The sequence below is a fragment of the Sparus aurata genome, chromosome 9 (assembly GCF_900880675.1).
Source record: "Sparus aurata chromosome 9, fSpaAur1.1, whole genome shotgun sequence".
In the NCBI taxonomy this organism is placed as follows: Eukaryota; Metazoa; Chordata; class Actinopteri; order Spariformes; family Sparidae; genus Sparus; species Sparus aurata.
Window position 1 is genome coordinate 22,653,125 of NC_044195.1, and position 26,613 is coordinate 22,679,737.

The following is a 26,613-nucleotide window of genomic DNA, read 5'->3' on the forward strand; positions in this document are numbered from 1 at the left end:
ACAACTAGCTCGACTGAAACCTGCTACAAATACAAAAAGATAATATAGTGTATTATTATACTGTACAGCAACCACAATCAAAACAATCTTACTTAGTAGAAGTAGTTACAGTCATTTACAGTCAAATGACACCATTTGACTGTAGAACAAGAAGTTTTACTTTTGACAAAAGTACATTTTGTACTTTTACTAAGTAAGGTTTTGAAGATCTATTACTTTTATATATCTCACAGTTTGATATTGGTTTTATTACATCAAGGGATCTGACTGGTTCTTCCTCTGACCTCTAAAATCATCGAACTTAGTACTTGTTCTAAACCTATCCACCAGAATCAGCGTATAAGTACGTATGAAGAGAAAAAAATAGGCCATGCAGTTGCAGAAACTTGTGTCTCTGCTTGGGTCGGTGGAAATGAGTAGCTGTTTTCAGACACAGACATAGCATATATATATATATATAAATAGACAGAAAGATGCTTATCAGGTAAAATGAGGACATCTGCACTCAGGCATCAATCTCCTTAAAAGGCTAACTCTAATTTTTACACATTAAAGTGTGTTTTCAGGTCTCGGGGAGCCTTACTGCATATGTGAAAAAAAGGAGTTTAAAACTTTTTGAGGCTCCAGAGGAAGCTCATAAATTGCCTCCAGTGATGTCACTCAGTGCCTTAGTTGCATTATGGGTAATGAAGGAAAAGCAGTGCACTAGGTACCGTTAGACTCATTCTGGACAGTCTAAAAAGAAAAAATCTAAAGTTGATCAAGCACAATCAACACATTCTACTTCCTTTTCAAAACCTACACTACCCACAATGCAACTTAGCCACTGAGTGACATCACTGGAGGTAATTTACTGGATTGTATGCAGCCTCCTCTGGAGCCACAAAAGGCTTCATTCTGCTTTTTCACGCATGTAGTAGTACGTACTTCCCGAGACCTCTAAAAATACTTGTAATGTGTAAAATTGGTGGAATTTCCCTTTTTCTTCCTTCTATGTAAATGCATTTTTAAACCTAATATTTTTCTGCAGGTGTTTGCTCTGCTTTGGTGCCTGCGCTGTCTCTGAGGTTTCTGATCACAGTGGGTCGGCCAACCAGATCTGGAACACCTGGGCCCGGTGCTCTATATGACAGTGTGAGCCCTCCTGTGGTCAGTGTGAAAGCCTCTCCGTCGCCTGTGCCTGCAAACCCCCTCCATGGTTTGGTTTTTACACTTAAAAAACACCCTACACTACATCATTCACACAAAATCCACATTGAAACCGCTGATGTCACCGACGACCGGAACTCGCAACGTAATTTACTTCTTAGATTGTAATAAATAATTCAGATTTGCTTGGCATCAGTGCGCCACAGTGCACAGATCACTTATTTAGAGGTTTATTTTGGATGAAGCTACATTCAAGTCAGTATTAGATCTTTATTTTAGCATCTTTCAGGTCCTGTTGAATCATCATTTGTTGTTTGTTTTTATGTCAGACCCCCTTCAGAAATGAGTTAATCGAGTCTGATTGAAGCAAACTGCTACTGTGGTGACTTTTGTTAGCATGCTACCGTTAGCCTTCTGCTAATAACACAGTTTGGCCTTTCAGGGGCCTTTTTTGGACCACAAATCAGCAACTAAACTTCTCCTTACTATGCGGCTACATATCATACTATCATCATCATTAGTTTTATCTTATTATAGACTCAAGAGTCCGACCGACACATCAACAGGCACGATATAATCTTCTTACTTCAGCTTTTCACAGATGCATCAGTGTATGATACTGATTTTTACTTTGTTTTCAAAGGGGAGAGGAAGTGAGGGGCACAGATAAACAGACATTTATTAAATGGCGAGACTGCCTTGGAGCTGAATGTGCAGCAATACACAGTACGAAGTGTGCAGCGATGTTCGGCTTACAAGTCTCCATGCATAGGTTTATTAACACCGGAGAAACAAAGAGTTCACAAGAGTTCATCAGACGAGTTCAACCAGTCATGACTCATTCTGGATTAAAGAGGCTTTGATTGGACATGAATTAAAGCTGCGCTGTGTCGTTTTGGAGAGGAATTTTTAATCAGAGGACAAATATTTTCATCAACTGCTTATTTATGCCGGAACAAACCAAATAAACAAACTCTCTTCGTTGTCATGACTAGATAAACAAACTGAACTGCAGAGACAACAGAGTTTTTTTTTTTTTTACAGTTTTTACATATATGTGGCGGACCCTGCCACCTCTCTAGCTTCGAACAGTGTTCCTGGGACCTTGAGTTTGTATTATTACCTCATTAATATTGTAAATATTAGAATTCCGAGTTTGAATTTCTTCTCCAAAACCACTTGGCGCCCCTTTAAACGTGATAAGGGCTTTTTTATATTTATATTTATTTATCCATATTAATTTTACAACATACTAAAATCAGTGGTTTGAATTTTTTTAATTAATTCTTTTAAAACGTCACAATATTAATTCAAACATGTTACACAATTAGACTAAAGCAACACCCCTGTAACCCTCCTCCACTAGGGGCCGCCACAGGAGAGTCAATCCCGGAAAGGTACACAAGGCTAGCCTCATTTACAGCAACTGCCAGAAGTCCAAGAGGAAAAGAGGAGGACACCACTGAAACAATGTCAAACAACACTGTGCTGCAAGTCACTATCTTAAAGTGAAAATCTCACCAAAAAGCAACTGAAGCTTTATTTGTGATTGAATATGAGACAAACCTTCGTGTAAAAGCATAATTACGACAAAAGAGGCACTTTTACAGGCAGGAGAGTAATGGTGGACCGCTCCTCAAGCTTTCCTGTTAGGTCGCACTCTGGGATCGCCACTTTTGGTCTGCCATGATGACGGCAGCGCGCCAGAGATACAGCTACTAACATGAGTTGTTAAAAATTTTTCCATTTTCTCAATGCTCGTGTTCATGTGTAGAGACCCTGGTGACACTACGAGCAAAGTTTCATGTTGTGTCGAGCCTTCTTAGTGTTTTAAAAATAGCTATTTTTATGCTAGCGTAAAAGTGCCCCTGCACAGCGAAACAACGGTAAATCTTAAAAGCGCCTCTTTCTTCGTAATTATGCTTTAACACGAAGGTTTGACTCATATTCAATCACAAATTAAGCCTTGATTGCTTTTTGGCAAAGTTTCACTTTAATGAAAAACCAGGCAAACACGACAGATTGATCTTAATAGGTCTGCAACCCTTAGTTACAGGAGCTAGCTAATCTACGCTAGCTAATCACTTTATCTAACGATGATGCAGGCTATCTTATTCTGATTTCCCACTTTGTGTTGATCACGTCATTATCTTATGAACAGCGATAGCTTGCCTGCACATGTTGCTGCTGCTTCGGGCCACGTTTTAGGTCCTGGTTACATTTTTGTCCTAATTTCACACCAGCAGCCACTTCTACTGCAGGTGCTGATGGAAAGCAAAGTGTCCTCATTTGTTAGTCAACATTTATCGGTGCAGTTATTTTCCGAGAACAAATTATGTTTTTAAAGGTGACGGGGGCCAAAATAAGACATGAAGACTTGACACAGAGATGACTGACGAGTCTGCGCTACTCATCTCGGTTATAACTTGTTGTAAAAACCATTAAAGGATCCGATCACAATCAGTATGTTAGGGATTCATGTTAAAGGTGCGCAACGTAGTTTTGTGGAAATCTCAGTCAGCAGAGAAAAATCTTCATTGACGTATTGATTTTTTAATGCCTAAACAAACTAAAGAAAGACTGGCTGAATAAATAAACTGACCTTAAAGGACAGCACAATTTTTATACTGTTTTACTTTGTTTATATGTGGCGGACCCTGCCACCTCTCTAGCTTCAGTGTTCTGAGGACCTTGAGTATTATTACCTCATTAATATTGTTAATATTAGAATTCCGAGATTGAATTTCTTCTCCAAAACGACAGTTTGCATCCTTAACACGACTAATCATCAATTGATGATGAAGATGAAAATACAAATTAGCATTTCTGATCAATTCAAACAAACAACTGCATTGAAACTGGAATGATCAGACAGCATCAGCAGCTGCAACATGTGTAGTAAAACAAACAAATAATTAATCTAATAATTAAATAAGTAAAAAAAAGAGGGGTGGTCACTGTACAGACACTAGACTGTGATCCCTGCGGAAACACTTGTAGGCTGTGACAGTCCTGCTGTTGTCTCCACAGGGAGACAACCTGGCGGCATCCCTCCATCCCCAGCTTCATAACCTAATCGATTACCGAGCAGAGAAAGGCAGACCAGGTCCTCACACTCTGGGATCGGTTTCTGTGTGTGTGCGTGAGTGTGTGTGTGTGTGTGTGTGTGTCAGACTAACTTCCCAGAATAGCAACTCGGGCGGGTTGTCTGCTGCTCTGCTGTGCTGTGCTGTGCTGTGTGAGGAGATGGAGGAGGAAGTCAGTGGTGGATTGAACAACTGTTGCTTTTGCTGCTGTTGCTGCTGCTGCGGAACCAAACTACCTTCCAGTCCGCGCTGCATGGCGCACGTCGGGCTAGAATGAAGCGTGTTCGCCAGCCGAGGCGTTTCAGCCGGGATCAATGCGATCAAGTTCACGGGATTATAAAAAAACTCCTGGGTGTTTAAGGTAAATAAAAAATAAATAAAAAATGTAATAAGAGGGTGAGAGAGGTACACACAAGTGCATGACTCGGTTTTTTTCTTTCGCGTTGACTGGCCGTTCGCGTCGCCGCTCTTCTTTTAGTATTATTATTCGACTCTAGCGAGCTTACAGACGCTTTTTTCTTCTCTCTGAGAGGCGCATGTCTGCGGCAAAGGCAGACAAGGAGCGTCTGTCTGATGAATGGAAAAGCCAGACGGAGCTCTGCTGTAGACTGCGGTGATCGGATAACCTGTTGAATTGCAGCCGTCAGTCAGTCAGTCAGCTCACAGACAGAGGAGGAGGAGAAGAAGAAGAAACAAAAAATCACTTAACACGAGACACACAGCACACTGACAAACGTTTTTTTTTCTTTTTCTTTTTTTTTCTGACAGGTTATTCTCAGAGACGCATTGTTTGGCCGATGGGCATAAACGCGCCCCTCGCTGTCTGCACATCTGCACAATAGTTTTTTTTTTATTTATTTTTTTTTATTCCACCACGTTTATGCTGCCGACATGAATCTTTAATCTCGCTAAAGTCACGTTGTGAGACGCACAAGGAAGTACTGTTAAAAAGTCTCCTATAAATTGGAGAAAATAATAAAATATAGATTTTTTATTTTATTTTATTCCTATTGGTTGAGCTGTGTCGAGGCAGGCTGGCCATGCAGCTGTTAATGTGCCACTACATCACATTATTCCCATTCCCCGCAGCGGCGCTTTAAGGAAAAAAAAAAAAAACAAAAAAACGCGCGGTCCGACCTTGAGTCACATTTCCACTGTAGACTCTCAAACATTGCCCACACACACACACACACGCTGACACACCGAGACCTAGGATTTCCAGTCTCTCATGCTCGTCGAGAGCAGTCTCGGGCTGCTCCCTTTACTCTGCCATGGTTAATTCCTTAGGAACCGGTGGATCCAGTTTGATCCATCCCTCTCTTTCTTTCCTTTACCAACTTGTTGAGTCTTCCCTCCTACCCCCCCCTCTTCCCCTCCCCTCTTCCTCCTCCTCCTCCTCCTCGGTGTTCCTACTGTAAGAAAAAAAGAAAGCTGCCTGACACGAGTCTTGTGTGACTTCTGATGAAATGTCGCAAGTTTAGAGTGGAGGTGCGTTGTGGAGCTCGGTGGGACGTCGGCGCCTCCTCCCTTAAAGTGGAAAAGTTGACGGGGACGCGCGCAGAAGAGACTTTGACGCAGCGGCGGTCACCTGTCGGATTCCGTAGATGCGCTCCTTTCCCTAAACTTTTTCAATCAACTGACTGACGCTCAGATTTGTTTTATTTATTATTTATATATATTTTTTTTAAATTTCATCGCGCCTCACTCGGATTGTGACCGAATCATGCCGAACAAAAGCGTTCCTCTTTCATAAGGTTGTGAGAGAGATCGCTGGATGAGATAAGTTAATTTTGACTTTTTTGTGTGTGTTTTTTTGTTGTTGCTTTGTTTGTTTCTTTAAAAGGGAGGTGGAGACGACTTCGCAATCCCCCTCCTCCTCTCCTCTCCTCTCCTCTCCTCCCCTCCGTCCTTGACTGAAATTACCACCACACTCTGCACAGGGGGAGACGATTCAAGGTAATTATGTGGATCCACATTTTGTTTAAAAAGTCGATTTTTCTTCTAACAAAAACTTTCTGTGACTGTAAAAGCGACCAGGGGTTTGCTCCATGTAGCCACAAGAATTGACTCAGACCATCTAGGAAATTGCAGCTGGCTCTACAGTCAAGATTACCATCATCTTGTTTTTTTTTTTTTTTTTTTTTTTTTTTTGTTTTTTTACCACCAACTGCCCTTACAAAACATTAAAATCCAAAGAAAGTGAACAGTGATGTGGGGCATTCCGGCATTGAGCTTGGAGATGTTACACAATTGAAAAAAAAGAAAAAAAAAAAAAGTTTCTTCAGTGGCACTTTGGAGTTATTTTATTTTGTGTGATGAAAAGGATCACGCCTCATGATCTCAAAGGAAGCCAGCGGTTGTGCTCTGGCACGAATTTGCTGTTGCATCTCGACCCAGTATGCATGTAGATGTAAATAAACTTAACACTTTTCTCTAAAGACCGGTGCAGTCCCAAATAAGAACACCCGTAACACTCTTAACTTTGTGTGTGTCTGCTTAACGTGGAGACAGCGATGGCTCGAGAGGATGGAGATGGACCCCAGACATCTGTGAGCTCGCAGTTCATAGAAATTAGAGCCGACTTACAAGGAATTAACTACTTGACTTCCTTAAAAAAAGCCTTTGTCGCACTTCGACAGATGTTGTTTAAGCAGACATCTCTGCCCCGCTGCCTGCCTTTGCTTTCATTTAAATTCACGTCGTTTATGGTGTTGATCGGTCGGTCAGTCTGACACCAGTTTTTGACAAAAAGTCGAATTTAACGACTTAATTCCTCCCCTTTTTAAGACAGTATGGCTTGTACTCTGTCACCTTAGAGATGTCTACATTTATATCTGTTCCTCAGCCTGCTTTAAATAAAAAGACCCTGGCTGAGGCATCATTTGGATCTCATACATGATTATGTACATTCAAGGGAGTCCCTCAGAGACCGTGCCAGCTATAATTTAACTTCTGTTTAGACGGGAACGTTTTCAGAGATAGCATGAAACTAAAACTATTAAAATAGCCCGTAGTGCAGCTTGCTAAATATACGTGACTGCCTCTCTGGTAAGACAACCACACGCACCAGAGTCTCTGCTGTACTGCACCTCTGTAAACTGGAAGCCACGCTCCCTGAAGCTGCGTGACGGCTCGGGCTTTGACGTGATTTTACACTCAATGGTCGTCTTTTACAGGTCCACTGTGTTTTTTTTGTTTGTTTGTTTGTTTTTTTATGAATACTGATCGCTGTTGCATGCTGTTCATTTTGACCCCAGAGCTCAGGCTGCACACTTTGTGTAAAAGTGATGTAAAAAAAAAAAAAAGAAAAAGTCACAGTGATTTTCCCTTTCTTTTAATCCCTGCAGCTCTCCCTGCAGCACTTGAAATGGAGGCTCCTGATGGCTACTCTGCCAGTAAGTCCCCATGTCGCTTGCACCTACATTCATGCACATTAACAGTGTCTGACCAGCGCTTCATACCCAAAGAACAAGGGGGTTTATGCTTTCTGTATCGGAGTGTGTGTCTGTGTTTTGCTGTTCTGAGTATGCTGGAAGTGATGCCGATGGTTGGGTCCCTGTGTCTTTATTGTTGTGCGGCATTATTCACTTATTTCGACTCTAAAGTCTCCTCCAACCTGATACAAAAACACAACAATTTTTGCAATCACAGACCTATAAACACAAGAAGGGATTTTCCCCTAGTGCAGCCCTTTTCCTGTTCACCCCTTAAAGGTAGAGAAGACGATGCATTAGCGACATCCTGTTGAATGCAGCAGATACTGGATATGCACTTTGTGGTGCTCCATTGCCCTTTGCTGGTTTCCTTTGGGCAGGTCGGTTGAATAGCTTCCCTGCCTGTCTTCTGTTTGCTTTGACATGCAGATCTAAAAACAGGTAACGCGTTGTTTATGACCTCAGTGGGGATTTTAAGGTCTCCATCGGGGGTTTGTGCTGATAGGAACACTTGGCAGGCGGGGTAGGGGTGGCGGCGGAAGAAGAACCGGAGGCTCTTCCTTTCCTTGTCCGCCTGTGGGTCGCTTTCAGAAGCAACAGGGTTTGGAACAAAGTCGTCTGTTCCGTCAGCACGAATCTTCGGAAAACACACGTCTTGGAATGCAACCCTTTTTTTGCATCCTCATCCGCTCCCGTGTCTTCAACGATATGCTCGATACATCGGCAAGACGCTGCTGACGATGAGAGAAGATTTAGGTCAGACGCGGCACACCATTGTCACACTTATCATCTTCATCTCACACACCAGTAAAATCACCCTTACATGCAAACATATTTTTCTACACACCATCGACACACAGTGTCCCACAGGCAGTGATGTAAGACGAACCCAAAACTCATACTCATAGATGTCATGCTAAAATATGACTTTTGTAACAGTGAAAGTCACTCATTCAGTTAGGACCTGAGGAAAAGTCAAGTACCTGATGTTAAATGCACTTTAAAAAGTAATTGTCTGGCAATAAGTGTACTTAAGTATTAAACATAGATTCTAAATATCTTTACATGTTTGTATGTACATAGTACAGGTATCGGCTGACTGATTGTTGTGATGGAGGATTATCAGATGCACAAGTCAACATTTTTTCTGATTATCAGAACCAGTGGTTTTTTTTTTGTTTGTTTGTTTTTTTTTTTTTTTATCTGATTGCCAATATAATACATTCAAAATGAGAATTGGCTCCTGCCATCTGCAAAGTAACTAGTAACTAAATGTGTTAGATGGTGGAGTAAGACAATGTCTGCCTCCAGAGGGAAGTACATGTACCTCAAAATCATACTCAGGTACTTGAGTAAATGCACTGAGTTACATTCCATGTCTGCCCGTATGGTGGTCTCTCCTTCGTATGTAACTCAGCTCTTCAGGGCTGCAACTAATGAATATTTTCATTGTTAATTGATCTGTTGATTATTCTTTCCATTGGTCAGTCGGTGGTTTGGTCTATAAGATGTCAGAGAGTGTTTCCCGAAGCCCCAGACGAGGTCCTCAAATGTGGTGTTTTGTCCAGAACCCCAAGCTTTCTATCACAGAGGAGCAAGAACGGATTTGTCGTTTATCTAGACAGTTAGTGAATCATTTAATTACTGGCGATAAATGAATTATTAACCGCGGCTTTGAAGCTTTTAAACTCACATTGTACACAAGAAAAAAAAAACAGGATGTGTGAGTCAGTGGAATAATTGAATACAGTGTATCAAAGAGAAATGAATACAACAGAGAATTGAAATGTTTTTTTGGGAGGTGATATGAGTGCATACAGTATATACATCCACTGCAAAGGCCAGAATGGGTTCAAATTCTGCTTCGAAGGCACAAGTCTCGGCACATGCATACAGTATGTGTGTGTGTGTGTGTGCGCAGTATCTGAAAGTTACTTAACTTTTACTGAATGTGCTTACGTGTATCTCACAATTGTGCAGACTTGAGGCTCTGATCGGGTCTGTTGGTATCAATCGGATCTGGCAACGCTGTCCATTTCACAAACATACCGACACAGAAATCGGTATGTTTGGCACGCATACCGTTAGCTAGCTTAGTGCTAACATCTGTGCAACTGCAGAGGCGGGAAGTAACAAAGTACGAACACTCTGTTACTGTGATTGAGTTGATTTTTGCATGAATGGGATGCAAATTTGTGGATTATCTTTATCTTGCGACATTGCATGCTGCCTTCCCAACACCACAAGACAGATTTCAGTCTATCAGTGCGTATAACGGACGGAAGAGGTAGCGAGCGAAGTGATGTAGAAGACGTAACAAGACGGAAACAGGCAGGGAGGGAGACTCGAGCGGGTAGAAAAGGCGCCTTAGACAGCAGCCGAGAGATGTGGATGAAATTGAACCGGGCAGCCCTGCCGACGATGCTAGAGCAGATTCTGAGAAGTAAGACATTCCCCGCCCATGGCCTTTGTTTGAGCGAGCCGTTTGAAGTCGTCGGCAGGTATCTGTACTTCTTCTTTAATGAAGAACGCGTGTGCTTTTGCAACCTCTGTGTGGCTGTTAGAACGGCTGCTGTGGGCCAAAAGGAAAACAGACTGCAAAAAAAAAAAAAAAAAAAGAAGTGGTCAAACTCACGGATGAAGCAAGGTGAAAGGTCTCTGCTCACCACACAGTGCGGAAAAAAACACATTTCAGTCAGAATATAGAGGTGGTCTTTTCTGACTCAGAATGAGTGTGAGACATGCAGCCTGACAGTGTACCTAATTGCATGAGATTGACAATATCTGTGGTGATTTTTTATTGAGCAAACACGCAAAGAAGAATGGAGGGGTGATATTTGTGAATAACCAGAGCGGCCCCACTGTTGCACTGACGATGCATGGGCATCTCTATATGATGGATCTGAATGCTTTTCTCAAAGCGTGCACCATTGAGCAGGTGCATGCTTTGTTTTTCATCTTTTCTGTTCAATAATTAGGAATCAAGACTTTAAAGAGCTTCCTTCCTGTTTAATAAACCAGGCCTCCCTTTTGCATATAAACTCACCCACCTCACACACTATTATTCCAAACCACATTCGCTGTCACCGTCACAGTCGATGTCTTATCTCCGTGCCAATCGCACACACAGATAATCATTTTTCTTTCTTTTTTTACACGCAAAAAAAACACTTGTTTCTTTATCACACACACCATCGTAATCCGTCACGTTATGTGATCGCTTTCGCACATAAATGATCCCACTCTTTCTCATGAACTTTATTCTCTTTTGCACGTGCTTGTCATCCAGCCTCGCATGCTCGGCGCCTGATAGGTACGTCATGAGAGGATTTCACCCGAACTTCTGGACTTCACACCTTAGAGAAGTTAGATATTTTCAATCTCACTTACACTCACCTCACAGTCGTTTTAATAAACAGTTGTTTCTCATTCTCGCCCCTCTCTGGGTAGCCAAATATCTGCCAAGTATGATCATATTGACCTTGTTATTAGAGCATTTAAAATGTTGCCTGATATCTGCGTGACGATCCCTAAATAATACTTTTACGTTTTTGTTGTTTAAGCTAATTCTAGTTTGACAAACTGAAATAAAGACTTCACCCTCTTGAATCCTAAAGGTCCAAGTTCTTAAGTGGTTCCCTCCCTCCAAGCGTTTCCCTGTGGTATTTCTATTGCCCCTGCTGCTGGCAAGACAGCGTTAGCAATGTGGCTGCCGCTAACAGCCTGGCTACTGCCCAAAGCAAAGAAAACAACCGTATAAATTCCAAATTAGACTTAGAAATCCAGACGTTAGAGCTATTAAAAAAGGCAGAGTAAAACACCTGGCTGTATCGATAAGTTGTCAACTTTTAATACCTACTTTCGAAACTGTCTGGAGTCCCACTGGTATAATGCATATCCATAGAGTGAATGTCCGTCTGTTCGCTCTTGTCTAACCTCAGTTTCTATCACTTTACCTTCTTGGCCCTCTCAACCAGTCGGGTTCTTTTTTTTCTTCTGCAGTGTAGAGTTTCCACAGTTATTCCAGGTGCATCACTTTACTTTGGGATAGCGAAAAAACGCCTCTTCCTCTTTTGGTTCCACAATGGCAGACGTGCTTTTGTGCTGTCAATCGTTTTTTTGGGGAAAAATCCAGCCCGGTGGGCAGACCACATAGCACAGTAAAACAGATTGTGTTTTTATAGTTGTTACACTGCAATAAGGTAATTATAACTGAATGATAAGTTAGAGAAAAAAACTTTTCGTTTTGCCAGAACAATGTTTGATATGCTTCAAGGGTTAACTGGATATTCCAGCTTCTCTTTATCCTCCTCGGGTTGAGGGTCACTCATGCTCAACTACCACCTTGCTAGCAGCTAATTACATATGTGACAGTTGCCTAATGCAGTCGGAGTGGTTTTTTTTTAAGGAAACGCAGCGCTGACCTTTTTCCTTTTTTCTTTTAAAAACAGAAAAAAAAAAACAATCCGCTCGGGTTTCCTGCTCTAATGAAATGGCATTAAATTGTATGGACAGGTGCAAACCTTTACTGCGTTATGTACAAAGCCAGTTGCGAGCGACTGAGAAAGGTGAGGCAAATTAAAAATAATGAGCTGCACTTGCGGTTGTCCTCATATCACACAAACTATTGTTATCTTGAACCTTGAACCGTAAAGTTTTAGTTCTTTTAGCGAGATCGGTTGGCCCCCAAACAGATCACACGTGATTTGAGGTCCTGCGTGATAATCTGAGAGGAAAAAGCTCGGTCTCATATTCAAAAGACACAAAATTACGTCTCTAAAATCGCTCCGCTTACAGCGCTCACTTTCCAAACTGGCTTATTTAATAAATTCCATTTTCTCATGCTATTAATTATTAGTTATCTGCAGAGGTGGATTACACCAGGTTGTTCTGGGTCACCCACACATTCACCGATATAGATTACCACAAATAGAGCAGTGCACTAAATCACCTCGCAGTTAGAACCAGGTGTTCCTATAATACTGCTGGATTTGGGTGCATACTGTACAAAAAAGCCTATTCATGTATTCAAACACAATAGTTATCTTCAAGTTTTTAAAAGCTGTTGAATGTTGTCACTGGTCTATCGAGATCTATTTCTGTTTGTCGGGTCAGCGATGTGCGTGTTGATGTGTGTCTTTGTGATACAAGTCTCAGTCTTAAGGAAGGCTCAGGGTTTGACAGGAAAAACCAGCTCCCATACTTTACATCCAGTAAGTCAGAAAGGAGGGCCTCGTCACTCCGGAAAAGAATCTTATCCAGTTCCTCACGCAGCCAGACTCACTCTCGGAGCTGTCTTTCAAGATGCAGCCATTTTGTCAATCTTCTTCGTTCCTGCCATCACAAGCAGGCAGACGGAGCTTGACCTCAGTTTGGTAGGTTTACTGTCACTGAACCCAGATACCAATTCATAATCTCGTGCTGTTCTCTGAGTTGTAAGTTGTGAGACCAGAAACTGCATTGACCATTCTTAGATTCCTGAGACGACGACTGTGGGAGCTACGCATTCATTTAGCGCCGCTAGTCAAGTCAGCATTTATTACACCTACAAGTTTCATGTGTACACATTTGTTCCTTTTCCATTTGTCAGCACATTAAATTTATCCAAATTCGGCGTATTACTCAAAATACCGTCCCCGTCCCCCCCCCCCGCGCCAAAGTCTCGGCTGTCTGACGTCCTGATCTGACTGTTCGTACAAGATTGACTCAGCATATGTGTGGCACCAACGCAAAGAACCTTGTTTCAATCCATCCGACCTCATGCGTGCAAGGTTTGGTTCATTTTAAGCAGCTCTGTTCTACTTCATAAGGCATCATATTTCTTTTCTTTTTTCTGCCAAACATTAGAAGGACCAGGTCCCCATTTCAACACATGTGTGGCAATGCATCTTTTTCACAAGCTCTGCGGATATTTGACCAACACGCGCAACAGTCAGACAAAACATAAGCCCAACTGCTTCCTTTGATTGCCAGCAATTGCCTGAAAAAGTACTTTGATTTGATTAGTATGATATGTGTGAATTTGATATATATCCGTGGTTTTGCCGAAATGTAGAGAGCCAGCATTTTTTACCCCTGGGGGTATGTGAGGGAAAGAATTTTGCTTGAAATGTCACGCAGCAAAGAAACGTCTTCTAACAAGATTTCACGGCTGTGCCGATATCTCTCTTTGCAATTCTGGCAGGTATTTTGTGATCCAGGAGCCATCCCATTGTAGATTGGGATGTATGTGCCCGTTTTATGTTATCTTTTCAAGGGATTGTCTAGAGACTAGAGTTTGTGTTTTCTACATTAGTTGTCTTTTATTTATTTATTATCAAAGACACCATATTGAAAGCATCATTCATAAATCAGCACACCTCTGATGGATTTTTATTAAAGAGATAATGACACAATCTATCTCGACCTGTTCATTCTTTCTAACAATAACACTGTGCTGGAATCTTTTAATGGAGGGTTCTAAATTTAGCATTTTAACCCAGACAGCCCAAAAACTATTAGTTTATGCTTGAGACAACCTAGCCACGGTGCTGCTAGGCAGCTGTCAGCGTGTGCTACAGTAATGGAAAATCCTTCATGACAAATCTGGGCCACTCCTGTCTCCAGGACTGCATTGCCAAGGGATAGCCAGCGTCGGTCACCTGAGATTTCCTCCAACCCCAACCTGTGCAACCTGAGCCCAGGCCCAGGGATTGTGTCATGGACAACGTCTCCCAGTATGCCCCGCTCAGTTGGCCCGCCACAACAATGGAACAATACCACAGAAGAGGTTGTCAGACTAAGAGGAGCTGTCACAGCAAGAGGAGATCTGACACAGATTTCTTTTTCATGTATGAGGGATCATTGCAGACATATTCAGCACTGACAAATTGTAACAAGGCCTGTCGTGTAGCAGTTTCAGATGTAGCACGTAGCACGTTCCTTTGATTTTTGACTGAGACTTCCTCGGCTACGGCTTTTTGTTACATCAGTTTTAAAAGCATCAGACAGTCTGGTCTCATTAAAATGAACACTTTCCCCGTTTTGGCTCCGTTTCCAGCTTGCTTGAGGAAAACCTTTAATTGCGCTGACGATTGAGTGACAGCTCACTGTGGTTCCTAAGGGATCTGACACCTGGGTCAGCAGGGGTGTTTGCCTGTTGCCACCGTATTGTTCTGATGACCCTGACGGGGCCGGACTGTAAGGGGATAAGGGATTGGTTTGCTCTCCCTCTGAGTGGACACAGGGCTATCCATAGCCCGGGTTCTGTACAGACTGCTGAGAGGATGCAATCTGATCCACATTTGCTGGACATCAGGATCCCATAGGTGCATGAAGTCAGTTTAGTTTGTCGCCCTCTGCACCGTGACTTCCATCGTGACCGCTCAGGTGAGGCTGAGAAGGAGATCTGAGAGGGATGAATTTAATAATTTTACACGATGCCTCTCACTGCTTATTGTGTGAACTTTTGCTTAAGTTCGACTAACTAGAAACGTTTCCGCTGTTCAGCTTTTGTTCACCGTCTCTATCTGCGCGAGAATGACCCTGATCCCAAAAATACTTTGGACGCTGTGCCAAGTGTGAAAAAAAATTGAATGCAGTTATGTGCAAATGAAACAAGCCCACATATTAATATCTTATATACAAGCATGGAACAGCTTGGAAACCTTTGCCCGTACTTGTTTGTGAACGACTGGGCCTTTCAAAGATGCCCCTTTTACACCCAATCATAATGCAGTCACCTGTCACCAACTGTGTGTCTCATGTGATATACATGTCTCACGTCTCATCAGCCACATATGTCTTGTGTGTATACGTGTGTGTAAATACACAGCTGCATGACATTGTGTTTGTTCCACAGGTACTGTATTGTACAGCATAATGAAGATCGCTATGTTTCTGTTTGTCTCCCAGGTAACGGCCAATGCTCTCCTGGTGAGGTGAACTCGAGAATGTTGGCGGATATGTCAACACCTAATGGACAGACAGTTCCGCAGGGTCCTAATTCCCCCAGTGGTGAGTGCTCAATCAAGAGATAACACATTTCTGCAGTCTGCCAGGAGCAGCTACCCTACACACACATGCACACACACACACACACACACACACACACACACACACACAAACAGACAGGCTCTCCTGTATATATACTGTTGTAATTCGCTAGATCAGTTCATTCTGATCATTGTTTTTTTGCCTTTGTGAAATCTTCAGCACTTTCACAATAAAAGACTTCTGCGGAAGGGAAGGTTACTTTATTTCCTCTGAACCCGTGGAAGGCGTTTCACACGAAACAGATGGAGGGTGTATGAAGTCAGGGTTTGTTGAATCGAGCAGATGAACGTGGCAAATGTGAGCAGATTAGAAAACAGGTGCTCCTGATGGTTATGGGGGTTTCTCGCAGGGTAGGTTGTCACCACTGCTGTGTGAGTATGTGTGTGAATGAGTAAACGAGGAGGGGGGGGGGTCTTTGAAATTGCAGTCCACAATCAAAAGCAAAGACAGACTTTGGAAATTAAAAAGAGGTTTTGTTCTGAGACGCCATATTGCAACTTGCAACATATCACACTTGTTGTACAATATTGCACTTTCGCAGAAGTGTTGCTTGGTTCCTTTCAGTCTATTGACCTGATGCTTCAGATTGCATCTAGCGATGTCACTGTGAGGCAGCAAAATGAGAAAAGGGGGAACTAAGCGAGACAGGGCAGCTAAGTGAGAAAAAGGGAAGCTTGTTTCCCACAAGTTTAGAGATACAGGGAGGCGTGCAGGGCGATGGCGTTCACAGGGAGATACTCTTCGCTGATAAGAGGTGTAGTTGCCCAACACGATTTTTTGCTATTTGAGGTTAAGTTACACAAGAAGGGATGCATCACCTTCACATCATCTGTTGTAAATAAGCGTGAAGCGTTGTCAAATTTCACCTGAACACTTACACTTACGAGCTTAAAACGTAAGCTGTATATCAGCTGACCTGTCAGAAGAGTAGAATTATACCCTTTGGGCTGGGTTGAAGGTAACAGAATGTCTTCTTCAAACGCATGATTCGCTTTCACTCAGCCCCTCAATGTCGTGTGATTTCTATGGACTATGATACTGGTGCTGTATCCAGAAGAAAGAGGGAGATGTACCAAATAAAGCATCTCAATGATTTTTTTTTCATTGCTGCTTTTGTCGTCGCAAACGTTTTTGATTAAAAAGTTTGTCCTCATCGGACCACTCTGTGCATTCCGCTCTGCCACACTGGAGAGACAGATGTAAAGATGCAAGGAGCTGAATAGCAAGGACGTTCAGGTCTGCTCCGTGTTGCCAGGATACAGCTGTCGAAGACAAGGCTCGATCACAACGTGGGTATTGGGATAAGGGCTGCTTCTTTACAAACTGTGGCATTGGAAACGTACAGTGTCTGTTTGAAGAATGCGGTGGCTCTCTGGAATTTTTTCTCCTATAGTAGAAAACGTTACCAGTATTTCCAAATGTGTTTTACGAGCCTCCGAGTGTTAAATGGATGTGGCTCCAGAGCCCGGGGGGACAGATGATGGATGTAGTAAGATGGGAGGCTTTAGTAAAACAACCACATATGCCCCAGCAAATCCCAGAACAGGATCATCAGGATCAGTAGGTTTTGCCTGCATAGTGTGCAGACGGTTTCGTACAGCCCCTTGCATCCCCTTCAAACAATTAACAAGACCAAGAGTTTGTAAGATTGTACCATTTGCAGTCTAATTATCTTACCTCCGATCCATGACCAGGGATCAAGCTGAGCTTGTACTGTACGGGTGGGAATCACAAGTTTGTTTCGGGGGGGGAGGGCTGTATTAAAAAAGCAGTGCAGTCCTCGCGTGAAGCCCGCAAATGGTTTCGATATTGTTGCGTATGACTGATGTGCATAGATAGATCGATAGATATAACCCTAACCCTAAACCCTAAACACACTTATGTGCATAGATAGATCAATAGATATAACCCTAACCTTAAACAGGGCTTTGTTTAGGCATTTCCTCATTTATCCTTAACTGTCATCTCGTGGTGCTGTGCAGAACAACATACATCTTTTTTTTACAAATACAATTTTTTTTTTTTTCAAACGTCCTCTTTCTGGCAGGTTGAACTGTGTACGGTTGTAAAGTCAGAGTGACTATTGGGACGTGGTTGCAGGTGAATGAAACTAGGTGTAGCTGCGTTTGCCAATTGCCATCCCCCGTGTCTTTATTTTTCGTCTACAAGTACTACTAATTGCTAGTGACTGATAACTAGAGACTGCAGGTGGTGAATAGTTTCCCGCCACAACCGCCCACACACACACACACACACACACACACCCATAAGTTCCACACACGCACACACACACGCACACACACACGATTATACACTCTCTTGCCCTTGTCATCCAGCCAATCTCCCATTGCTTGTCAGGTGTAAGCTACAGGGCCTCTGACACTCCCTTTCTCTCCAGGGACAGCCAGGAACCAGACCAGCCTGTTTCTCTTTCTCTCCCTCTTTCCGTCTTTTCAGTGTGTCAGTCCATCCTAAAGCTGCCTGTGATGCATTATTTTGCACATTTATCACACTCAAGTGTTCATTGTGGATCAACCTTTCATACTTTTGGCAAATCCAGTCCATCCTGACAGCTCATCTAATGCCTTTATATTTGAAGTCATGCATCACAGGGCTGGCCTAGGCTGCATAGTTGCTATAGAGAGTGTTGTATGGTAGAAGTATGTTTAGGACACTCCCATAAAACCTGCATTTTCTAAATGTGAATCTGTGAAGACTTACATCTCAGGATTGCCATTGTTTGCGTTTTACAGAACTGACAATTAAGCAAGAAGAGGAAACGACAGAGGAGGCCGACAACAGAAGCCCAGCACTTGAAGAAATAAGCCAGACAGGGGAGGAAGAAGGAGCACTGGAGGAGTCAATGACTGGCAGCCCGAACGATGTACAGGATGGGTTATCTGGACCAAATGTGACAGCTGACGCCGGAAGTCGACAAGCACACGGTACCAATGAGTATATTTCCAAATGCCATTTAAAGTGTGTAGTGCCTCAAAGAGGCTGCTTGTTATAATTGACGCGGTTATTTCACGAACATCTTTCACGTATTAACAATGTCTTCTAATGATTGAAATCAGGGCGGTGTGTACATTTCCCACTCCTCAGAGAGAGTCAGACATCATTTGTTTTCCTCCTCAGTGGGTGTGGAGCGCTCGCTGTTTGTTTTTTGTGCGTTTGCTGAAAGACAATAGCTCAGACTTGGAATTATTATCAGGGAAAAAATATCCTTGGAATCCCCCGCAACCTGTTTCCAACTGACGCCACGACTTCTCAGGTTGTCACAGCATTAGGATCATATTTCTGTTTTCCAACTGGCAGCAGATCAAAAGATTTTCCATTAGAACAGAGGATAGTAGCTGCGAGTCGCCGAGGTTTACAGAACAGCATTGTTCCCAATTAAAGTCTGCCATTCATTACCCATTCATTACTCCAGAGAATATATCATTTACTATAAAAAACATACACAGGTAAACGGAGTAAAGACATGTTGTCGTTGTGGAAGACGTTCAATTAGTTTCGATTTTTTGAGTTTGATTTGATTCAGTTTAGTTAGAGTGCTATCAGTTTAATTTAATTTAAAACAATCCAACATTTTTTCTCCACTTGTATAACACAGGGCAGCTCACTTCACTTAAGGCCAGTTTATCTCCAAATGCTGGCACGCACAACTACTTTACCAGAGCGGATACAAAAAAACAGTCTATTTTCACATTGTTCGAGATAAATGAAAGGGTTGATAACTGTAAATGGAGATTGGATTAAAATGTTTTTTCGTTTTTTTTTTTTTATAATTGCCATTAGTGATCACAGAAGTAGTTCAAAGATTTGTGTGTTATTTGAGGGCAATTTCATAGACTTTAATTTAACTCCTACAATAAATAGCAGCCATGAGTGGTTAGTACTTTTTGCACATGGGGAGACAAAGTTAGCTGTCAGTTATGAAAAAAGAAAAGCTAAATGAGTTCAGTTAAAAAAAAACTGTCTGCAGTGTTCTTGAAACTTTCTAAAAACGACTCCCGCAATGAGTGCGGTATTGACTTCCTGTGCCTGCCTCTATCAGGCGACAGGCCGTTCCAGTGCAACCAGTGTGGCGTCTCCTTCACCCAGAAGGGAAACCTGCTGCGACACATCAAGCTGCACACCGGCGAAAAACCCTTCAAATGCCCCTTCTGCAGCTACGCCTGCCGGCGGCGTGATGCCCTCACCGGCCATTTGCGCACTCATGCTGGTAAGACTCCTCCTCACCCTCTTCTCTTTTTTACTCATCCACTTCTGTTACCCAGAAGAGACGTGTCTTTCATCAGAAGTGCTTCAAAGATCTGGGGGAAAAGGAGACCCATGACATTGACGTATTTATTTTTGAATGAGACTCAATATTTGGGACAGACCCCTGTGTAAGGTTTGATATTCTGTTTTTCCCAATATTGTGCTTTTGTTTGCATGTCCATACTCTCTCCCACTGTGAGTGTGTGTACCTGATCATTGCAGTTTGCCTTCCACATAATGTAGGAAAAAAAAAAAAAACTTTGAAAATCAATGATCTGAGGACTAAAATGTACCTTTCATAAAGAACATTTTGCATCAGGAGGAAACTTAGAGGCCCCTGCCTGGTTCAACATAATGCCAGGCTTTTTGATCAATGTAATTATTATTTATTTTATTATTTTTCATTTGTAAGTGCCTCTTCATTTTTCTCATCAGATTTTTTTTTTCTTTGTGTGACTAAAGAAGAGCTAGCAGAAGCATGGTAGCCACGGTAGCCATACCGTACGGTCGGTTCCTCTGTTTTGCATTGTTGTTGGATAGACGCATTTTTTTTTTGTTACTTTCTTCTGTATGTGAGTGTTATAGACGGTGCTGTGAGTGTTTTGTGGTTAGGCACCAAGGACATGCTGTTCCTTAGTAGCTTGACTGGCTCAGGAGGAAACTATCTGTCTGTTGAGAAACACATGGGGAGCGTCTCTCAACTGTAACCCACTTTCCTATCAGAGAGGATGTGCTCGCCCCTTTTTTTTTTCTTGCTCCTTTGAGATCAAGGTCAGACAATACCGTCATTTCTGCCTGTGATGCCCCCACAGGGGTTACTCATACGCAGTTCCCTGTTTAGAGGCAGGCAACGTGTGTGTTTGGTTGTGAGTCCATGTGTTTGTGTACAGTTTTTTTTTGTTTCTAATCCTCGTTTCAGTTGCTTCTTTAATGAGTTTTCTTACTTTTCTTATCTCCACTTCTGTCCTTCGCTATCAGCGATGGCCATTTTCTTACTTTCACTTCCTCTATTGTTCAACTGACCCCCTCCCCCCCTTTTAGTTCCCTTGAAAAATCACAATTAGTAATTCACAGCTGGCCATTGTAGTTGGAAATATGAGGATTCTGTTGCGCTGCCATGACGTTCCTGGACACACGGGGGACTCTCTCCTCAGTCGCTGGATGCTGCAGAGCTGACAGCTCTGGCCTGGTGCCTTGCCAGGAAGAACAGGTGTAGCCAAAAAATAGAGGGAAATGCAGCATTGACAGAGAGGTCAGGGAGGGAAAAACGTGCGACAGGAGCAAGAGATAGTCAAGAGTGTCGAAACAAAAGCACGTTGAATTGGGACTGATATTCCTATGGTCTGGTAGAATATTTTAATTATCCATTGAGGAGCGGGATAATGCAAGGCGATGCTTGAGAGGCAAAAGGATTTCACACTTTTTTGTACGACAGACGATTTAAATTCGAGCAAGTTCCTGTTTATTAGCCAAATGCAATCAGTCAAGTGAGTCTGAGTGCACAGTGTGGATCATTTACATGACTAAGAATAGCAGCTGAAAGGTGGATTCTTCAGGTCCATCCAACATCTGCACAAGGTCGCGTGTGGGCGGTTATATAAATATGAAAAAGTAACGGAGTCTATGTCGTGTGTGTGTGTGTGTGTGCGTGTGTGTGTGTGTGTGGACGAGAGCCGCCAGGCAAACGAGGCAGCGCCGCTCGACTGAATAATGCCTACTCCAACTGTTTTACTTTCATGCAACGAAGACAAGAAAAAAATGATTTCCATGATGACGTTTTTTTTCGTTCAGAAGTTACGCTCTCTCACTACCCAGAATGAATATTACTGCAATGACCCCGCAGACACACTTACTCACGCTTAAATAATACCGAAACCTTTTGTTATTAGCCACCACTTTTCCTACTCAGAAAAAAGATAATGAATCCTAGTTTCGAGTTCTGCCAATACAATGTCATTCATAGACCACAAGAGTACTGAATGACACATATTAGCAGAAAAAAGAAAAAAAAAGGCTGTTATCATTCCACATGATGACTGCTGATGCAAGATTTGGCCGCGCCATTCTGCGACACTCGCATAAAAGCAGTCAAGGTAGGAAAAACGTTCACAGACAAAGGAATATCCAGTTCTGAGTAACTTCGATACTTTATTGAAAAAAAAAGAAAAGAAAAAGAAACTAAACATCCCTCTCGGTGGGAGAAAAACACTCAGGTTCACGTGTGAACTGTCACCTATGTTTCAATGTGTGTGTGCCTGTGTGTGTGTGTGTGTGTGTGTGTGTGTGTGTGTGTGTGTGTGTGTGTGTGTGCGTGTGTTACAACCTCCACCGCCTCAGACTGAAACGTGTTTGGTTTCTCTGTTCTCACAGTGACAAGAGCACAGGATCATCACATCTTTCTTCTAGTAATAGCTGTCCCCATTATGCCAGTGAACGTCTTACTATACCGCGTTGCTAATGATGGCGTCTGGGTCACACCAGTGTGCTGCTGTGGCCTCAGGTTCACTCACCGAGTCCCTTTATGAGTCATTACATTAGTTTTGAGAACCTGTTTCCTCAGCAGTGTCAGCCTGCGTAGGGTTTTCTCTTTAATACTGTATGTCGCAATTACGTTTATACACATTTTTGACTCAACTTCTACCTCGCTGTGGAAACAGCTCGTGTACATTCCATCACACGAAGGTGGTGACCAATGACGGCACGTAACTAACCAACTACATTTACTCAAGTAATGTATTTAAGTGCAGTGCTGAGGCAATTGTGTATAATACCATAGTGTTTACATTATCTGCTGCTGTTTTCCTCCCCTCCACTACATTTTGGAAGGAAATGTTGTACTTTTTACTCCACTACAGTTAGCTACTAGTTACTTTGCAGTTTACTTTATGCATCAGAGCGAATTCGCACATTTTTAAGTACATGTGTTGCCCCCAAAAATACTTTTGATACTTAAACTGCCAATAGAAGAGTTTTTTGCTTCAACTTACAATTATGAATTAAAGGCTGATTGAACAATGTAATGGATATAGAATAATTAAACCATCTGCATCAACAACTATACATGATAAAGTGTGTGATAAAGTGCCCTCTAATCATGATTTCCTGTGTGCTGGTGGTCCACTGCATACAACCGGTGCCTTATTCATTTCTATTCGCCCCTGCCTCCAGCACATAGGATATATGATACAAGTTGGAACACAATGGGGGACAAACTATTGCCACCTTTAAGATACTTTAAGACTAAGCACTATTTGTTTGGGTGACTTTCACTTTTACAGTGTAAAAGTACAAAACTACCCTTCTGGTTACTTTTTACTTTTGGGCCTGAGGAATATTGTAAATCCTCAGATGCGTTGCAATTCTCCCCAGAGATGATTGTGTCCCAATGCAGAAAAGACAGGAATTGAACATGTAAAGCCTAATTCTCAACGTCATGATCACCCGTAGCAATTTTGTAAGACCGGTCTGTTGGCTGGAACCAACTGGGAGACGAAACATTGTCTAGATGTGAAAACGTGGTCGGGCAAGATACTGAACCCCATACTGCTCCTCGATGGCTCTTCCATTCAGTGTGTGAGTGTGTGTGAAGCACTGAGCGTAGAAATATCGCTGATAGATTTTATTAGGAAGCTCCTGATGAGCCGCCCGACACCTTATGTAGCATCAGTGTGTGAATGAGAGTACGAATGGTTGAATGCAGCAAGTGCTGTGAAGCACTTTGAGTAGACATAGAATGGAGAAACACTTAACAGCCGGTCAATTAGCCATCAAGTTGACATAAAACAAGTGTCAAGTGTTGCTTTTATAGCTGGCTACAGCTTGACTTTGTGAAGAGTGTAAGCAAAGACAACAAAAGTAAATTGATATGTTTATTTAAATGATTAATCATCACAATTGAGATATGTTTTAAAGGTAGCAAACTTTGAAAAAAATAAATCACGCATAGAAATCAAAAATTTGAATGCATAGAGATGAAACTGATAACAGTTTCAGAATCACATCACAGCCGTCTGAATCATAATCCAATAGAAACTGAGGTGCAGAGAGATTCCCACCCCCTAGACACCAGTGACCGGATCCGTGAATCACTGGTAAACTCGTACCTACGCATGTTCCAGGTGGAAATTAACTTATCTCAACCACAGCAGTCACACTTGGATGTTGGATGGATGTAGGCTAGATGGGGCGGATGGCTTGACCGAGATAGATGTAAGAGATGTGCCTCCATCTTTCCACTTGTCTTGGTAGGAAGAAATGGAATAAAATAGAAATGACACAATGAATCACACTCCACCTCCATAGCAGTTTAACTTTGGAGTTTGTTTCCTACCGCCACCATGGGATGCGATTGTTCACTCATGCTGTGCCCCTGCAGCAGTGGGAGTTTTTGCTGTGTGTTTCAGAGACCAAAGCGTTTTTTTGAAAAGGCAGACGCCATGCAACTATCTGTGTCGCCCACAGCCTCTTCTTTGTGTCTGGCAACAGTTGTGTGGAATCCTCACACTAGTAGTGGAACATCCATGATCTCAGAGGCTGGGTTTGTTTGTACTACTGACTGTTCACGGTATTTACTACTACGCACCGCCTGTAAACGCTGCAGCAGGTTGCATTATCTCATCGGACGCTACCCACTCTTTCTGTCTGCGCGGCGGTGAATGAAGTTTAATATTCTCTCTTTCTCTCTCTCGAATGTCTTCACTTTTTAGTTGGCAAACCACACAAGTGCAACTTTTGTGGTCGGAGCTACAAACAGCGCACTTCTCTAGAGGAACATAAAGAGCGCTGCCATAGTTACCTGCAGGGCATCGGCTTGGATCCGACCGCCAACACTGGCCCTTACACAGGTAAACGGTTTTACTAAACCTGAAACTGAGAATGCGAAGGCGGCATAATGTGTAACGGTAACTGTAGTACAGTAAAGTTGGATCTCACAGGACAAAAATCTGCATGTACACAGCAAAGGCCTGTATGAAGCATCCACGACTATGTCAATTCTGCACAGAATGTTTTCTGGCTTTCTAAGTTATTATTTGCTCTATGTAATCTTTGTTAATTTTTTATTTATCTGTTAAAACATTTGCACGACTCTCATAATGTATGTATATACACTTAAATGCTTCAAAAGGTCATTCATTTATTTATTTAGTCTTCAAAGAATGAAAATAATTCAAATGAATTGAGGCTAAAATGATTAGAGATAATAACAATAATAATAAACTGTATTTATTAACATTTTTCAAGGTGAAGGTTGAAGCAAGATTAAAACATATTGACTGGGGCAAATCAAAACAAGCAATTCAAATGACAAACAATAAGATGAATACTAATAATGAAACAGATGTGTTGGTAATAAGATGGTGTGCTAGAATTAATAAAAGGCTTTTTGTGAAAAGACTGAAGTGATTTAAAAGAAGTCACTGACTCAAACAACATTTCCTCTGGGATTAGGAGGCTTTGTGGGTGTATGGCAGAACTGAAGTTTGTTTAAAGATGTTTAAATTAAATGCCATAATCAAAAATTTATGTTTTTTACTGAAAGCAGAATTCTTATTTCAGTTTAATTTTAACATTTTAAGAAAAGCGATCTGTTCGATTTGACCAATTTTACTTTCGAGTGTCAACACCCCACCCAATGCGTTCTTTCCCTCTCTAACTCCCTCCACCTTCTCGAACTGTCCAGGTGAGGGTCCCACAGAGCAGAGGCCCATGGCGGAGGCCAACACCATGGCCACGTTCGAACGGCCGCCTGTTATCGAAAGGCTGCAAAACAACGTGGGAAAAAGGAAGAGCACCACGCCCCAGAAATTTGTGGGTGGGTATCTTAAAAAAAAAAAAAAAAAGGCCAAGAAGAAGTTTTTCTCTGCTTTAGTCATTGTCCTTGAGGAGCAGTATTATGTGACGCATTATATAATCTGAATACATTTCAACTCTTCCAGTGTCTTTTTGTGTCTAAAGTAGAGTTGGTGGTTGAGGAGGATTTGTTCTGTTGAATTCTACACTGATGGATTAACATGCAAATCATATATGGTGGCTGGCTCTGACCTCAACTCATGCAGCATTTCAGTGGATTTTGTTGTGAAAGAAGTGTATTACTTGTCCAAGCAGACTGTAATTTTGACTTGACAGTAGCTTTGCAGGACCTTCATTAAACTGTCATCACGTAATGCTATTATCACTTTTATGCTGATAGCAATTTCAAAGTTATTAACATGTCTAACTGTTTTTCTGTGCTTATCGCTTTGAGTTTTTTCTCCCCTTTCCTTGCAGTGTCGGATCGTACGGTATTATATTATAACACACAATAGACCTGCCCTAGTAACGAGCACAGATTCTTTCTCTGAATTTGGTTTAATTTGCCACACTATTAGAAAAAAAAAAAAAAGAGAGAGAGAGAGAGAGATTGAGCAAGCTAGAGCAAAGCTGTTGACTGAGAGGCAAGGAAGTGTTTTTCACTCTGTGGTTAGGTACACCTGTAACTTTGCCATTGCTCTTATCGAGAGAAAACAGCTCACCGCATCCCTGTTCTGGAGGGGTTAAACAGCGCAGTAGATGGATGGGGCTTTCCACCTCATTAGATGCGTACATGCAGAACATCGAGTGCAAAATAACAAAAGCCAAAAAAACAAGCCCTGAAATATCGCAGA

At 42.2% G+C, this 26,613-nt stretch overlaps 1 protein-coding gene across 1 annotated transcript in view; it reads left to right on the forward strand.

The window, feature by feature from the left end:
• The first annotated feature begins 4,349 nt into the window (after positions 1–4,349).
• Positions 4,350–26,613, forward strand: part of ikzf2 (IKAROS family zinc finger 2) — a 29,027-nt gene continuing 6,763 nt past the window's right edge. Inside the window, exons 1-8 of the mRNA XM_030429315.1 lie at positions 4,350–4,596; positions 6,079–6,191; positions 7,583–7,630; positions 15,563–15,664; positions 18,457–18,648; positions 19,764–19,931; positions 24,676–24,813; positions 25,650–25,781. Of these exons, the coding sequence (XP_030285175.1) occupies positions 7,603–7,630; positions 15,563–15,664; positions 18,457–18,648; positions 19,764–19,931; positions 24,676–24,813; positions 25,650–25,781 (760 nt within the window). The 5' untranslated portion in view covers positions 4,350–4,596; positions 6,079–6,191; positions 7,583–7,602. The remainder of the gene's footprint in view (positions 4,597–6,078; positions 6,192–7,582; positions 7,631–15,562; positions 15,665–18,456; positions 18,649–19,763; positions 19,932–24,675; positions 24,814–25,649; positions 25,782–26,613) is intronic.